Genomic DNA, 17,627 nt, shown 5'->3' with positions numbered 1-17,627 from the left:
GCAGATAAATAAAAGTTGAGTTCAATAACTTTATGTACTACATTTTTTTTCAAATTTTGGGCCCCAAAATTAAGGTACATCTTATACATGGGGAAATACGGTAATGTTGCTTTGGAAACATTTGTCACCTACATCTCAACAAGTTATGGTCCAGAGGACTTTTTATTCTTACAACTTACAACTTCCTTCTGTACCTTTTCAGGACTTTTGGAGATATGGAACACCAAGTTAAAAAAGCTTTCAATCTCAATCATAACATGAGAGGATTAAATAATAAGGTCCCCATACTACAATTTAACACCCAAATTTCTTATTGACAAAAATCTATTTCCTAGCACAATGTCTTTGGTGGAACAGCTGGATGGCCATTTCAAGCTCAGAGGAAGTAGCCACCTATGCTGACAAGTTGTCTCTCTGATTACCTGGGAATAGCAGCACATGCAGATTTATTCCCTACTTAAATTATAACAATTATTTCTCTAGAGTTCACAGTTTCTCCATGAAAGAACGGACTTGCTACATTTTAAGGGGGTAGGGAGGAAGAACTTTTCAAAAGGATATCTTCCCTTTCTCTGATGATAAGCTCATTCTGTTCTTCTAGCTGTCTGATCTTCTTCTCAAACGACTCCTGTTCAGCTTTCAGTCGTTCTTCTGTCACTTCCTTTTCTTCACTTACCCTGAAAGAAAAGCACCCCCCCCCCCAAAAAAAATCTGTTAGAATGAAACAAATTACATTCATACAGCTGTGACTCACAGAAATTAGACATATTCCAAAGGTTTCCATATGTTAAAGTCTTTGGGGAAACACTTACATTCAATATAATCTTCTAATTTAGACTTTCATATGGGAATTTCTCCTCCTTTTTAATAACATACATATGCACTTATACATATTATATATGTGTGTGTGTTTGTATGTGTGTGTGATTTATGTAAAGATTGATTTCCATCATCAGAAGTGCCTCAAAATTATAAAGTCCAATATGGTAGGACATACGTCTCCAATTATCAACCAGGAAAGAAATAAATTCCCATTTCAAAAAGCACATATTCTACTTTGCTAGATTATAAGAGAAAAGTATGATCAATTTATTTCTCATTTAGATTTTCCCCACACTTTTATTTAAATTCTGGCTATGAAATAAACAACATATTCATCTCTGAAATGTTTGAACCCAATATGTATATATAATTTTTACATTTTTTTCTCTTGGCACTGACATCCTGCATTTCTCTGCAGCATATAAATAATTAAGCTACAATTAAAAGACGACATTATTATAAGGAAAGATTGGCAATGAATTTATTTTCAATCCAAGAAAGATTACAAAGGTTACAAAGTAATTTTTCATTGTTAGTATATAACCCTAAAACTTCTTTGCACTCAATCCCTGCAAAAAAGGGGCAGCTTAAACACTACGACGCAGGAAACACATGGACATAGTAACTTTAAAAAAAAAGACTAATCTCTTTAAGGACAAAAAAAGGAAATTTTGAGACTGTCCTAATAAGTGCTGTGTTGTGCTTAATACTGACCTACTTTTCATTACATGAATAACAATAGTAATGTGATACTATGCCAAAAGAAATCAGTCTTGAGTTCTCTTTAAAGGTAACTACTACTACGTATGAATAACAATTTCATTATGTAATTAAATAGATCTTATTATATAATTAAGATAGTAAAAGCAAATTAAATCTGCAGAAAATCTATGTTCTCTATATAATGTCCTCCATACTCCAATCCTTTGCTCCCATTCAAATTTCTGTTCCTTTTCAAAGCCCAACCCAGGATTAACCTCTACCAAAAGCATTCTCTTCTCTCACTCAGTGCTGATGCATGGGAAGTCAAACACAATTGTGTGTTGGCAACCAAAAATGGGCTCCTTAGCACTTAGTCAACAAGTGGCCTTGACTAGTTTGGCTTTTTCCCCTGAACTGAATGCTGTTTGTATCTTGGACTGGAGTAAGCTTGTCGGCCCCTTCACCTTGCTTCCCTTGCTTAAGCTGATGGAAAGAACCTGTGCTTTCCCGGTCAACCCCTTCACCTTGCTTAAGCAGATTGAAAGAACCTGTGCTTTCCCCGGCGTACCTTACACCCCCCCCACCCCCCCCACCCCCCCCCCCCCCCCCCCCCCCCCCCCCCCCCCCCGCAGAGGCTGGATGGTTAAAAGCAGCTCCCATTGGAGCCAGAGGCTGCTACAGCCACAGCCACAGCCACAGCCACAGCCACAGCCACAGCCGAAGCAGGAGCTGCCAGTAGCAGAGCTGACCTACGGGAGGAAGCTGAACAAAGACTTCAGGCCAGTGGGTAATCTTTTTACCATAGAGGGGGAAGCATGATTTTGCTTTATGCAATCATGCTTCTCTGTAGCCTCCTGGTTACTCTTTCAAGGCGTACTTATTGGGCCTGGAAACTTTTCATTAATATGTCAAAATGGGGATGCTGGTTCATGGGTTGGTTACTGTGGAGCCTAAATATATGTTTTGATTCTTCTGCCTTCTACTTTGAGAGTTTCTTATATCCGGCAGTTCCGAACCTTTCAGACATGTTTATGATCCTCTTTGAGATTGTAAACTCTGCCCTCCTAATACAAATTGCTAATTAGATCCACTACATATTCATGTTGTCTCAGTTTCTTTAATTGCAAAAATAAGAGAATTGCACTAGCTGTCTTCAAAGGTCCCTTCCAGATGTAAATCTAATTTGATGTAACATCAAACATTTGATCTAACAGCCCTCACTTGTTTACTTGTCTTTGTTTTTGTTTTTTTCAGTTGGTCCCATGCTTCCTGACCTTTGGGTTTTTTCTTAACTTTTTAAAACTTTTTTTTTTACTTCATTTACTTTTGTTTTTGCTCTTCCTAAGTGGCTCTTATCTAGCTCCTTACAGTCGTTGTCCTATAAATTTTCTCCCCTTGAGTCACCTATACCATCGCCTCCCTATTCCCTCATTGCAAAGAACTTTGACATATTTTATTAAGAAAACAGAAGCCATTTGTCTTGAGTTCCTCCCCTATTCCCTACTTGACATCTCAAAATCCTTTGAATTCATCCTGCAATTTCTCTTCCTTTCCTCCAGGTTCCTATAAAAGGGACAACCCTCCCTTCCACATTTTCCCTTTATCCCAGCATCTCCTATATCCTGCCCACCTAATCACCCCTTTCACTCTCTAATTTTCAACCTCATCCTCTCTATTGGTTTTTTACTTGCAGCCCAGATATCTTACATCTTTAAAAATCTTTTCACTAAAGCAGGAAACGGAGGGGAAAGTTTTTACAGCAAGTTTCTCGGATAAAAACCTTATTTCTCAAATATATAGAGAACTGAGTTAAATTTATAAAAATAAGAGCCATTCCCCAATTGATAAATGGTCAAAAATATAAACAGGTAGTTTTCTGAAGAAGAAATCAAAGCTATCTATAGTCATATGAAAAAGTGAACTATTGTTTAGAGAAATGCAAATTAAAACAACTCTGAGATCCCACCTCATACTTATCAGATTGGCTAATGTGACAAAAAAGGAAAATGACAAATGCTGGAAAAGATGTGGAGAAAGTAGGGACATGATTGTACTGTTGGTGGCATTGGGAACTGGTCCAACCCTTCTAGAGAACAATTTGGAACTATGCCCAAAGGGATATAGAACTATGCGTACCCTTTGACCCAACAATATTACTACTACTAGGTATGTATTCTAAAAAGATCAAAGAAAAAGGACCTATGTATCTGTGTATGTGTATACACACACACAAGTATGTCTGAATAACACATGTGTATGTGTGTATATCCACTTTTCGTGGTGGTAAAAAATTGGAAATAGGGATGCCCATCAATTGGGGAATGGCTGAACAAATTGTGGTATATGATTGTAAGGGAGTATTACTGTGCAATAAGAAATGAAAAGCAAAATGGTTTCAGAAAAACCTGGGAAGTCTAACATGAACTGATACAAAATAAAGTGAACAGAACCAGGAGATCATCATACACGGTAAGAGTAATATTTTAATAATGATCAACTGTGAAAGATTTAGCTACTCTGATCAATACAACCATCTATTTCCAAAGGACTCATAAAGAAAAATGCTAACCAAATCCAGAGAAAGAACTGATGAAATCTGAGTATAAATTTAAGTATATATTTTACTTTATTTTTCTTGTTTTTGTTTTTTTACAACATGGCTAATATGGAAATATGCTTTGTATGATGTTTAATTGATATCATATCACTTGCCTTCTCAATAGATGGGGGAGAGGTGGGAGAGAGGGAAAGTATCTGGAACTCAATAAAAAAAAAATTTTTAAATGAAAGCTTAAAAATAAAGAGATAAATAATGATTACTTAAGTCTTTTACTGGACCCTACTGCTCCCTCACACTATCATCCTATATCTCTCTTCTCCCTTTCAGCTAAATTCCTTTAAAAAACAAAAACTTATCTGCACTCTTTACCTCTACTTCTAATCTCACTCAACTGTCAACTCCTTTATTACTTTATAATTAAAATGAAATTTCTCTTTTCAAGGGAACCAGTTAGGACTTGTCTTTTTTCAGTTCTCATCCTACTAGAACTCTCTAGTAGCTAAAAGTGTTTACCATCTTCTCTTCCTTGATACTCTTTCGTCTCGTTCCTGAGTTTTCATGACGCTACTCTCTCTTGGTTCTCCCCCTGCCTATCAACTTACTTCTTCTCAGTCTCCTTGCTGGATAAATTATCCATATTTAATTCTCTTTGAGGGTGCCACACCTATTTATCCTGGTCCCCTCTTCTCTCCCCTTCCTATACTCTAAGGGAGCTCATCAGCTCTCATGAATTCAACTATGACCTCTATGTAAATGACTCAGATTTATATGTATTCAGCCCTGGTCTTTGCCTCTGACTTCTAGGCCTGCATCACCAACTGCCTATCGGATGTTTTCACAACTAGATGTTCCAAAGTCACCTTAAACTCAACACATAGAACTTATTATCTTCCCTCAAAATAACCTCCTCTCTTCCTAACTTCCTATATCTGTTGAGGGCACAACCATCCTTACCTATAACTTCCTTCATCCCACTTGAGCCACACAATAATTTGCCTTCAAAAATCAATGCCTACTTTTTCTGTCAACTTGACCATTTTTTCAACTTCTTCTAGTAGAAGCAGGATTTGAAACAAGATCTTTCTGAATCCACATCCAGCCCTACACTCAATAAGCATAATCTAACAAATACATAATTCAAAGAAGGTACTTCCTTCCTTCAAGTTTTTCTATTCTTCTTGGTCATCTTTTGGGTTTATAACTCTGGTTGTGGTACACATGGAACAGCACAAAAGTCCTAAATTCAACATGAACATTTATGCTGACATTTATATGTTTGTACATGTGTGGGCATGCACTCACGTGTGTGTGTGTGTAAGTCAATGCAGCTATTGTACTGGTGCAGGTTCTGAAAGAGTACATAAACCTACAAAGTGTTTTTTTCCCAAAATTTCCATTTAATAAAACCACAATAACATAAATGATATTGAAAAACGATAGGCCTACTTGCTCTCTCCTGTCAATGACTGTCCATTTCTTGCCTCCTTGTCCTCGCACAGGTTGTCCCCCATGGCTAGAACTCTTTCCCTCCTCACTTCTAGTTCTTGGAATTCCTAGCCCCGCTTTATTACTGAACAAAAATACTTATTTGTTCCTCCCCACACAAGGTAAGGCCCAAACTCCTCCCTTTAAGTTACTTTGTATATTATTTATATTTGTTATATATACATGTTGTTTCCCCAAGTAGAATATAATGTTCTTGAACAAGATTTTTTTCAATATTTGTATGCCCAGAACATAAGAGTTTCTTGCACTTGAAAGAGGCTTAATAAATGTGTGTTGAATTAAATTCTAGACCACTTAATGTAGGTATCCCCCAATGATCTGTCTTTAAATATCTATTACTATCTCTAAGTAGAAGCCTGCCAAATCTCTATCTCTAGCCCTAACTTTTCTTCTGAGCTTCATCATGGCATTTCTACCTAGATGTTCTCTAGCACCTTAATCCAACATGTCTAATGTTAAACTTATTATCCATCCCCCAACCTATAGTTCTTTCTGTAACTTCAATATTTCTGTCCCTGATACCACCGTTCAATGTCTCCCCTGTCAGAAACTCTGGAGTTATTTTTGATTCTTCCCTCACTTATCATATATAATAAAGTTACCAAGTCCTGTCAATTACATGTTTTTAATAATTCTCACATCCACCCTCTCTTCTCTATTCTCACAGACACTATCTCATAATCAGTCTACGTTGTCATCTACCTGGACAACCAGCAATAGCCTAAGATTTTTTCCAGGTTCTACTTCTCCCCCCATTCTATAATCTACTCATGTGACTCCTCTGCTCAAAATTTTCAATGGGTCCCTAATGCCTAATAAATCAAATTCTAACTCCTTTGGTATTCAAGGTCCTCCACAATCTGATGCTTCTCTGACTTTCCTTTGCATCATACTAGCTTATACACCAACAAAAATACACTATTCTTGGTCCCCTCAAAACATGTTCTGAGCTTTCCTACCTCTATGCTTTTTCATACCCCACTCACTATAGCTAGAATATCTTTACTCTCCTTCTTTAAACCTTAACTCAAACATGCTTCTTCTATAAAAGCTCCCAAAGTTTCCCTCCCCTTCAGGAACCTTCAACCATTAGATCTCAGGTAACTTTCTTTTACAAAACTCGATCATACCAACTTTGCAACATTATGTATTATAATTACCTATGTTTTCATCTTTCCTTCCTACCAGGCTTTATAAGAGCGAGAACTATGTCAGTAGTAGTGATACTAATTGCAGTACCCATCACACATGCTGTCATAAAGATCAAATGAAATCGTGTCACTGAAGGCCGTTGTAAATCATTAAAAAACTACATAAATATGAGGTATTATTACTAAGCCAGCAAAAGTTACACAGTCCCTGACCTTTAGCAATATAATCTATGTAGAAAATATTAACAGAACAATCAACTAACATTTACATGTTTCATATATACTAATCATATAAAAGACTATTGATAGAACTGTGGATTGGTGCAGACATTTCAGAAATAATTTAGAATTATACAAAAATAGTGATGAACATGGATATACCCTTTGACCTGCTGGTAGGCATCTACCCCATGGAAGTTAGAGACAGGAAGAAATGTCTCATATATAGCAAAATATTCATAGAATTACTTTTGTGATAGCAAAGAATCGTAAAGAAAAGTAGGCGGTGAGGAATAGCTAAACAAATTGTGGCACATGAACACTGGGAATATAATTCTTAAAACCACAAGAAACAATATGAAGAATTCAAAGAAATGTGGAAATATTTCTATAAACTAATTCTGAGTGAAGCAAAGAGAAACAGGAAAACAACATACAGAATGACCACAACAGTATGAACAAAGAAAAACAATTGAATGCTATGTAATTATAATGTGAACCTGGGATGAGAAAATGCAATATTGTTATTTTATGGGAAAGTTTGGGGGGCTATGAGAGTGGAATTTTGTAGGGGAAGAAACAGGGGAGAGAAGAAGGAAAGGAAGAAAAAAGGCAGGAAGAAAGGAAAGTAGAAAGGAAGAGAAGGAGACAGGGACAGAGCATTTAATAAGTGTCTACTACCTGAAAGGCACTGTGCTAAGTGCTTTATAAATACTGTCTGATTTAATCCTCACAACAACCCTAGGAAGTAGGTGCTATTAAAAGGTCTATTTTACAGTTGAAACTAAGGCTGACAAGTAACTTGCCTAGCGTCACACAGCTATTAAGTGTCTAAGGCAGCATTTGAACTGTGGTCTTCCTGACTCGTGGGCCCAGGGTTCAATCTACTGCACCACGTAGCTGCCTCTAACAGCAGCTAAATGAGAACTGTAAAGATTGACAAATTACAGTACAAAGGCCAAATCCAGGTCACTGGTGTTTTTGTATGGCTCATAAGCAAAGAATCACTTGACATTTTAATATACAACAAAACTATTTATTAAAGTGTCAAAACCACTCTTAGCTTACAAGCCATACAAAAATCAGACAATGAACTATATACTAGTTGCCAACCCTGCTCTGAATTTGGATGAAGACTTAACAGCTCAGATCAACAATTTAGTACTAAGAGGTTTAAAACTTTACCCAAGTAATGGAATCCCTGAAAATTATAAAACACAAAACAAAGATTAATCACTTCATGAGATGATAAATAACACAATAAAGTCAAAAGACTAAAAAAAGGAAGAAAACATAAGTTATCCTATATAAAAAAGAAGTAACCTGTAAAAAATTCAAAGGTAAAAAAATTGATCACTAAATTAATTGAAAGCCAAAAGAAAGCAAAGAAAAAAGAAAAAAACAAAAACTTGAATGCCATATTTCAATAAATCATTAGTAATTTAGACCTATCAGAACCAATGAACAAGTAAAAATAGAAATTATCCAGTCACTTTCTGAAAGAAACCCCAAAATGAAAACTTCTAAAAATATCATAGCCAATATCCAAAAGTTTCAAGTGAAAGAAAAATCCTACAGGCAGCCAGAAATAAAGAATTCGAGTAGCAAGGAGCTATAGTCAAGATCATGTAATATTTGGCAGCTACCACCAAAAAGAAGGGGGGAGCTTGGGATATACTACTATCACTTCTGCTATAATGGAACATATGCGTTCCTAAAAATCACTGTGCTATGCAAAATCTCACAATAGAAACCACAAAGCTTGGGTAAAATGAGGTTAGGAACGCAATACTTGAAAATTTCCTCAGTGACAACATTTAACAAAAGGGAACCCAGTAAAAAACAGCATAGCTTAATGACAAATGGTTTAAAATACATAAATACTACAATAAATAGGGGTATCATATACAGCCTTGGGCTGCTACTTAGCTTGCACTCTAATTCCCACAGGGTCAGGGTAGCAAGGTCTCCCAAAAATTGGGTGGAAGGAGGGGAGGGGCAGAGGCCATGGCAGAAGCTGGGAAAGGGAAGGGTGTGCACACCAGCCATCCTCTAACTAGAGCTCTTGCTGCATCAGATGATTTACAATAAGTATGGCACCTTACCTTTTGAAAGACCTGAAGATTGCTTGTGGAAGTGAACATTGGAAAGGTTACAACTTATGAGTCATTGTGAAATAGTGCAGTTTTCTGCATTCTCATTGTTTCTTGCAATAGAAATCACATACAAGCAAACCAAAATTCATGTCATATTCAAATTGTTCCCTAATACATCAATCATGGTGGAAGATATTCACATTTTTGAAACCAGCATTACAGCAGAATTGACTGTATACTAAAAGGCAAAAGACATAGGCCTAGAAGCAAAAATAAATTACCCAGCAAAACTGAGTACAATCTTACAGGAGGAAAAATTGACCTTTAATGAAATACAGGACTCGTAAGCATTCCTGATGAAAGGAACAGAGCTCAGCAGAAATTGTGGAACTAAACAGAAGAAGCAAGAGAAACATATAAAGACAAACATGTGAGGATATTATTTATCTTATTATCTTATTGTTTATAATTTATCTTATATTATTTATATCATATTTGTAACAACTTAAAACAATATATAAAGACATAAGGAATCAGAAGGGATTAACTCACAGATGAAGACTTTATATTCTAATGGGACAGATAATAGGAAACACATGTCCCCTTTGAACTTTCATGTCATCAGGGGTAAGAGAAGGAGTTAAATAAGAGAGTATACAAGTAATTCTTATGCTTCAATGATCATAAAAGAAAGAGGAAGTAAAAAGGAACACACTAGGGAATAAAGGGTAAGTTACAAAATCAGGGTATAAAATAAGAAAAGTATAAAAAACAAGGAAGAAGGAATGGGAGAAAAAGGAGTTATTGAAATGTCATTTTTCAACATAATCAGTGAAAATTATATAGAATACACATGGGCATGCACACAAGTGCACAAACAGAGACATACACACAAACATACATACCTGTCCAAAAAAATGTATGTCTCATTCTGTATACTGGGTCCATCATTTTGCTATTCAGACATTGTTAGGATGCTTCATCATGGTATTCTGTAACCATGACTAATAGTTTCATTGATTAGATTTTTTAAATCATTCAAAGTTATTTGTATTTATAGTGTTGTTGTTAATGTATAAAATACTTTGCTTCTTCACACTGCATTAGTTCATATAAATGATCTCAGGTTTCTCTTAAACCGTCCTTTTCAACATTTATTATAGGGCAATAATATCCCATTGCATTGATAGACCATAATCTATTCAAGTCTTGCCCAGCCTATACACACACAGTGATTTTCCAATTCTTTGCCACTAAAAAATAGCTTCTATAAATATCTTATAAATTATGGGCCCTTTTTCTCTTTCATTCATCTCTTTAGGATATAATCTTGGTAGAGCCATCACATTTTAGTGAATTTTTAGGCATCATTCTAAACTGTTGCCCAGAATGACCACTTCACAGCTCCACCAATGATAAATTAATGTGACTTTTTCCTACACTTTTTGGACATATGCAACATGGGGATTTGTTTTTTTTTTCCTAAGGGTAGAGGGTGGAAGAGACAGGAAAAGCTAAAGATAGGGTTCACTCTAAAGTAAAGGAGAAGAGAAAAGAAGGCTGGGAAGAATAGCAAAAAAGCAGTACCGATTTGAAAGCTACACACTAAATTTATCATATACTTCCAAAGAAAATCAAGCTCTACATAAATGTAATTTGTAGTTTTATTTACAATCCTCTCCTATTCTCTATAAGACACATAGAAATGCTCATCTTAGTTGCTATCAAGTTCAGAATAAAAAATGTTTAAATTTAAAAATAAAATTCTAGAATAAATCACTTAAAGAGATGGTTGGCAAATATCTAGAAAAAGAAGTAATCATTACAAAGAGCAAAGATAGTTTCTCAAAAAAAAAAAAAGTCATGCCAGACTAAACTGATTTTATTTTCAACAAGATTACTTAACTAGCAGATGAAAGAAGTGTTATGGATATAATTTACTTAGATTTTAACAAAGCTACTGATAAAATATTTTATACTATTCTCATGATGAAGAAGTAGAGATATAGATTAGATCGAAATATAAACAGACAGATCGAGAACAGGTTGGATAGTTGGACTCAACAAGTAGTTGTTAATGGTTCAATATCAACATGAAAGGAGGTCTCCAGTAGAGATTCTGAGGCAGGGGTGAGGAATCTGCAGCCTTGAGGCCACATGTGGTCCTCTAGATCCTCAAGTGCAGCCCTTTGATTGAATCCAAACTTCACAGAACGATTTGTGCTTGACCTTGGGTTGTTTAATCTTATTACTGATGACCTGGATAAGGACATGGTATGCTCCTTAAATCTGCAGAAGACACAAAACAGGAGGAATATCCAACACACTGAATGGGAATCAGGATCCAAAATGATCCTGACAGGATAAAGCACTAGGTTGAATGATGAAATTTGATAGTGATAAATTTAAAGTCTTGCACTTGAATACAAAAAAATTAAATTCACAACTACAAGGTGAACATAGGAGAGGCATGGTTAGACAGCAGTTCTTAAAAAGTTCTGGAGGTTTGAGATGACTGGATTAAGATGAACTTAGTCTGCAGGAAGAGAGATGATAGCCCTACTTCATTCAGTGTCCTTTGTCAGGCCTCATGTATAGAAGGATATTCAGTTCTGGTTACTCTAGTTTTAAAAAAAAAAGAATAATCATTTATCAAGTTCCTAATATGTGCCTGACACTGTACTAGATGTAGGGGATACAAATATAACAAATGAAACAATGCCTACTCCTAAGGGGGGAGACAAGTACACACATAACTACATACTGAATGAATATAATGAGAATAAATACAAAACTGACAGAAGGTAGTTTGGAAAAATGACATGAATAAGGGGAGGACAACTAGAATGGTAAAGGGCACTGAGTCTCTATTATATGAGAATCCATTAAAGGAACTAAACCTGTTTAAGCTTAGAGAAGAGATACCTGAGGGGATTCATGACAGCTGCCTACCAGTTTCTCAAGAAATGTCAAGTGGAGGAAAGTTTAAATTTGTTCTGTGTAGCCTGAGAAGACAGAACCAGGGAGTGTGGATTCTGGGAAGATGGCAGAGTAGTCAGAAAATTCCAAGCTCTCAAGATTTTTCCCCACAAAAGAGTTAAAATAGCACCTTAGGGCAAACAAAGTGTGGGTGGAGACGAAGAAAAATAGGGGCACAACTGGGGTTTTCCTTGGACAGTTTGAGAAGATAGATCTGAAGAAAAATCCCAGGACTATATTTGGTCCCCTCGAGGAGTAAACACCTCCAGGCTAGTTTCCATTTTAACTGCAAATCAGGAAGCTGCTTAAACAACTAGCAGCAAGTCCCAGAGTTAGTTGGTCTGAGAAGCTACCTCAGCCTCAGCCCAAGCCACTGGAACTGTTCACCCCATGAGAGTGAAGGGAGTTGTGCCTCTGAGCCCAGGAAGACTGCGGGAACTTCTGCTGACGAGGAACACCAGACTCAGCTGTGTTGCCAGGAGTGGTAGGGGCAAGAAGGAACCAGCACACACCTGGTAAGTGCAGAAGCAGTAGGGTAGAAAGCCTCTGGCTGTGGGCACTTACAGAGGGTTTGAGTTTTGGCTTCCGTTCCAGGCTAGAGAAGAGAACTAAATATCTGAGGCAAGAGGCACCAGCTGCCAGACCCCAAGGCTAGGTGATTACAAAAATCAAGTTATTACTACAAAAAAAAATGTACAGGCAAAGGAGAAAGAATCCAACCATAGAAACCTATTATGGGAATAGAGATGACTGGAGTTTATCTTCGGAGGAGGATATTGAAGTAAAGAAATCCCCGAAGAACAATGTCAAATGGTCATTTGCCCAAAAAGAATTTATAGAAGATCTTAAAAAAGACTTCGAAAATCAAATGACAGAGATGGAGGAAAAACTAAAAAAAAATAAAATAAAAATAATCCAAAAAAAAAACTAGAAGGTTATGAAAGGAAAATCAACCAATGAGAAAAGGAGATCCAGAGTCCCAAGGAGGAAAATAACACACTGAAAATTAGAATTGGAGGGCGGAGCCAAGATGGGGGCTGGAAAGCAGGGACTTGTGTGAGCTCCCCCTCAGGTGCCTCCAAAAACCTATAAAAAATGGCTCTGAACAAATTCTGGAACTGCAGAAACCACAAAATAACAGAGGGAAGCAGAGCTCCAGCCCAGGACAGGCTGGATGGTTGTTGGGTAAGGTCTATGGCACGGAACTGGTAGTGGAGTGCGGCAGAGCCAAGCATACATCCAGACGGGGAGCCAGGCGCAACAGGCCCTGGCGCCCTGAATCAGTGAACAGTGGCAGTTACCAGACCTCTCAACCCACAAACACCAAAGACAACAGAGAAGGTTAGTGGGAAAAGCTGCAGGGGACAGAGTGAGAGGAGTTCATGGTGGCAGCAGAGGTGGTGCAGCTCTGAAGACAGAAGTACAGCTGCAGTTGCTTCTAGCCCCAAGGGACCTGGTGGGAGGAATTAAGTGGTGGATTAGAACAGGAGTGCAGAGCCTGCTTAAGATCTGAGTCATGGTCCACGTTGGCAGTTCTTGGGGGAGGAGTGCTGGTGTGGCAGAGCTGACTGTATAGAAATAGCGCAGAAAACAACAGTGCATCCCATCAAGCTTGGAACAAAGTACTTTCTACCCTACAAGCAGTCATAACCCAACAAAAAAAACTCAAGGGTCAAGTAGTTGGCTGGGAACATGGCCAGGCAGTGAAAATGGACTCAGATTCAGACTCAGACTTTGGAATCTTTCTTTGGTGACAAAGAAGACCGAAACATACAGCCAGAAGAAGTCAACAAAGTTAAAGAGCTTACATCAAAAGCCCCCAAGAAAAACATGAACTAGTCTCAGGTCATGGAAGAGCTCAAAAAGGAGTGGGAAAAGCAAGTTAGAGAAGGAGAGGAAAAATTGGGAAGAGAAATGAGAAGGATGGGAGAAAACCATGAAAAACAAGTCAATAACTTGCTAAAGGAGACCCAAAAAATTACTGAAGAAAATAACACCTTGAAAAATAGACTAACTCAAATGGCAAAAGAGCTCCAAAAAGCCAATGAGGAAAAGAATGCCTTGAAAGGCAGAATTAGCCAAATAAAAAAGGAGGTCCAAAAGACCACTAAAGAAAATACTACCTTAGAAATTAGATTGGAGCAAGTAGAAGCTAGTGACTTTATGAGAAATCAAGACAGTATAAAACAGAACCAAAGGAATGAAAAAGTGGAAGACAATGTGAAACATCTCATTGGAAAAACCTGGAAAATAGATCCAGGAGAGATAATTTAAAAATTATTGGACTACCTAAAAGCCAGGATCAAAAAAAGAGCCTAGATATCATCTTTCAAGAAATTATCAAGAACTGCCCTGATATTCTAGAGCCAGAGAGTAAAACAGAAACTGAAAGAATCCACAGATCACCTCCTGAAAAAAATCCCAAAAAAGAAAACTCTTAGGAATACTGTTACCAAATTACAGACCTCCCAGATCAAGGAGAAAATACTGTAAGCAGCCAGAAAGAAACAATTTGAGTATTGTGGAAACCCAATCAGAATAACACAAGATCTAGCAGCTTCTACATTAAGGGATCAAAGGGCTTGGAATATGATATTCCAGAGGTCAATGGAGCTAGGATTAAAACCAAGAATCACCTACTCAGCAAAACTGAGTATCATGCTCCAAGGCAAAATATGGATTTTCAATAAAATAGAGGACTTTTAAGCTTTCTCAGTGAAAAGACCAGAGCTGAATAGAAAATTTGACTTTCAAACACAAGAATCAAGAGAAACATGAAAAGGTAAACAAGAAGGAGAAATCATAAGGGACTTACTAAAGTTGAACTGTTTTGTTTACATTCCTACATGGAAAGATGATGTGTATGATTCATGAGACCTCAGTATTAGGGTGGCTGAAGGGAGTATACATACATATACATATACATATACAGATACATATATAGACATATATATATATATATATATATATATATATATATATATATATACACACACATATAGAGAGAGAGAGGGCACAGAGTGAGTTGAATATGAAGGGATGATATCAAAAAAAATCAAATTAAGGGATGAGAAAGGAATATATTCAGAGAGGGAGAAAGGGAGAGATAGAATGGGGTAGATTATCTCACAGAAAAGTGGCAAGAAAAAGCAGTTCTATAGGAAGGGAAGAGGGGGCAGGTGAGGAGGAATTAGTGAATCTTGCTCTCATCAGATTTGACCTGAGGAGGTAATAACAATGCCCGGCGAAGCGACAGAAACTGTCCCAGCCACAGAGCAAGAGTTGCCACAACCCCAGGCTGAGACAGGGTCTGGAACAGAATCTGACAGTGATGAATCAGTACCAGAGCTTGAGGAACAGGATTCTACACAGGCAACCACGCAACAGGCCCAGCTGGCAGCAGCCGCTGAGATCGATGAGGAACCAGTCAGTAAAGCAAAACAGAGTCGAAGTGAAAAGAAAGCACGAAAGGCTATGTCCAAACTGGGACTTCGACAAGTGACAGGGGTTACTAGAGTCACCATCCGGAAATCTAAGAATATCCTCTTTGTAATCACAAAGCCCGATGTCTACAAGAGCCCAGCTTCAGATACCTACATAGTCTTTGGGGAGGCCAAGATTGAGGATCTCTCTCAGCAGGCACAGCTAGCTGCTGCTGAGAAATTCAAAGTTCAGGGTGAAGCTGTTTCAAACATACAGGAGAACACACAGACTCCAACTGTACAAGAAGAAAGCGAAGAGGAAGAGGTTGATGAAACAGGTGTGGAAGTTAAAGACATAGAATTGGTCATGTCCCAAGCAAACGTATCCAGAGCAAAGGCTGTCCGAGCACTAAAGAACAACAGTAATGATATTGTAAATGCAACTATGGAATTAACGATGTAACAATCTGGAGACAAAGACATTTTTTCAGTGTTTCAGAGAAGATTAAATGCAACCCGATTTGAAATTTGTACTGTTTCTATCAATAAAGTTGTGGCTTCTTGTTGGATGAAAAAAAAAAACAAAAAAAACCATACACACTCAATTGGGTATCTTACCCCAAAAGAAAGAAGGAGGAAGAAGATAAAAAAGGGGGGACGATAGAAGGGAGGGCAGATAGGGGGAGGAGGTAACCAAAACCAAACACTTGAAAACGGACAGGGTCAAGGGAGAAAATTCAATAAAAGGGGACAGTTTAGGAAGGAGCAAAATATAGTTAGTCTTTCACAACATGAGTATTGTGGAAGGGTTTTGCATAATGATACACATGTGGCCTATGTTGAGTTGCTTGCCTTCTTAGGGAGGGTGGGTGGGAAGGGAAGAGGGGAGAGATTTTGGAACTCAAAGTTTTAAAAACAGATGTTCAAAAAAAATTTTTGCCTGCAACTAGGAAATAAGATACACAGGCAATGAGGCATAGAAATTTATCTTGCCCTACAAGAAAGTAAGGGAAAAGGATATGGGGGGGGGAGTGGGGTGACAGAAGGGAGGGCTGACTGGGGAATGAGGCAACCAGAATATATGCCGTCTTGGAGTGGGGGGAGGGTAGAAATGGGGAGAAAATTTGTAATTCAAACTCTTGTGAAAATCAATGCTGAAAACTAAATATATTAAATAAATTAAATAAATACATTTTAAAAAAAAGAAAATTAGAATTGGGCAAAGTGAAGCCAGTGAAATTATAAGAGATCAAGAAATAATTAAACAAATAATGAAAAAATAGAAGAGAAAGTGAAACATCTTATACGGAAAACAACAGATCTGGAGAATAGATCCAGAAGAGAAAATATAAAAATAATTGGAGTAACTGAAAGAAATGATTAAAAAAGAATCTTGATACAATAACACAAGAAATAATTAAAGAAAATTGCCCTGGAGCATTAGAAGAAGGCAGGGAAGTAGAAATAGAAAAAGTCCATCACATATCACTTAAAAGGGATGCTATGAGGAAAACTCATAGGAATATCATAGTTAAATTCTGAAATCCCTAGCTCAAGGATAAAATATTAAAAGTATCAAGATTAAAACAATTTAAATATGATAGCGCCACAATTAGAATCACACAAGACCTAGCAGCACAGACATTGAAGGACCGCAGGTCTTGGAACACAATACATGGAAGAGCAAAAGACCTGGGGCTTCAGCCGAAAATATCATACCCTTCAAATTTCGGTATTATTTTGAATGAAAAAAATGGACATTTGACAAACCCTCAGACTTTCAACACTTTGTTAAAAAAAATCCTCAACTTAATAGAAGATTCGACATACAAGAACCAAGAGAAACATAAGGTACACACCAAAGACTGCTTATAAGGGATTCATAAGAACAGACTGCTTACCTTTTATATAACATAAAATGTAAAATGTATGTCTAACATTCTTATTAATAATTGTCGAGCTCATAAGAGGGGGATAAACCTGACTATGATATGAATTTAAATTGTAAAACCATTTAGAAACAACTAAAAACAGTAACTATTTTATACAAAAGAGGTGCAAGAAGAAGAAAGGATACAGAGGATTTAGATGGCGCAGGAGGGCTGGTAGTTCTGGTAACCTAATTTCATTAGGAATAGGTTTAAGAGGGAATAATACATATATATTTGGA

At 37.2% G+C, this 17,627-nt stretch overlaps 2 protein-coding genes across 3 annotated transcripts in view; one reads left to right on the top strand and one right to left on the bottom strand.

Annotated features, from left to right (window-relative positions):
* Positions 1-511: 511 nt before the first annotated feature.
* Positions 512-17,627, bottom strand: part of LOC118846741 (protein hinderin-like) — an 86,020-nt gene continuing 68,904 nt past the window's right edge. For both annotated transcript variants that reach the window (XM_036755488.1, XM_036755495.1), the window contains exon 5: positions 512-677. In XM_036755488.1, coding sequence (XP_036611383.1) covers positions 524-677 — 154 coding nt within the window. In that variant the 3' untranslated portion in view covers positions 512-523. The remainder of the gene's footprint in view (positions 678-17,627) is intronic.
* LOC118846730 (nascent polypeptide-associated complex subunit alpha-like) lies at positions 15,273-16,039 on the top strand. The gene has a single exon (XM_036755482.1). The coding sequence runs from the start codon at positions 15,273-15,275 to the stop codon at positions 15,918-15,920; it is 648 nt and encodes a 215-aa protein (XP_036611377.1). The 3' UTR covers positions 15,921-16,039.

Source organism: Trichosurus vulpecula, chromosome 1, assembly GCF_011100635.1.
Source record: "Trichosurus vulpecula isolate mTriVul1 chromosome 1, mTriVul1.pri, whole genome shotgun sequence".
Lineage (NCBI taxonomy): Eukaryota > Metazoa > Chordata > Mammalia > Diprotodontia > Phalangeridae > Trichosurus > Trichosurus vulpecula.
Note: the sequence above shows the minus strand (reverse complement) of the source record. Positions and strands in the feature narration are given on the sequence as shown.

Bases quoted from the DNA above. Each gene is read 5' to 3' on its own strand.
- LOC118846730 (XM_036755482.1), top strand. From the start codon at position 15,273: ATGCCCGGCGAAGCGACAGAAACTGTCCCAGCCACAGAGCAAGAGTTG.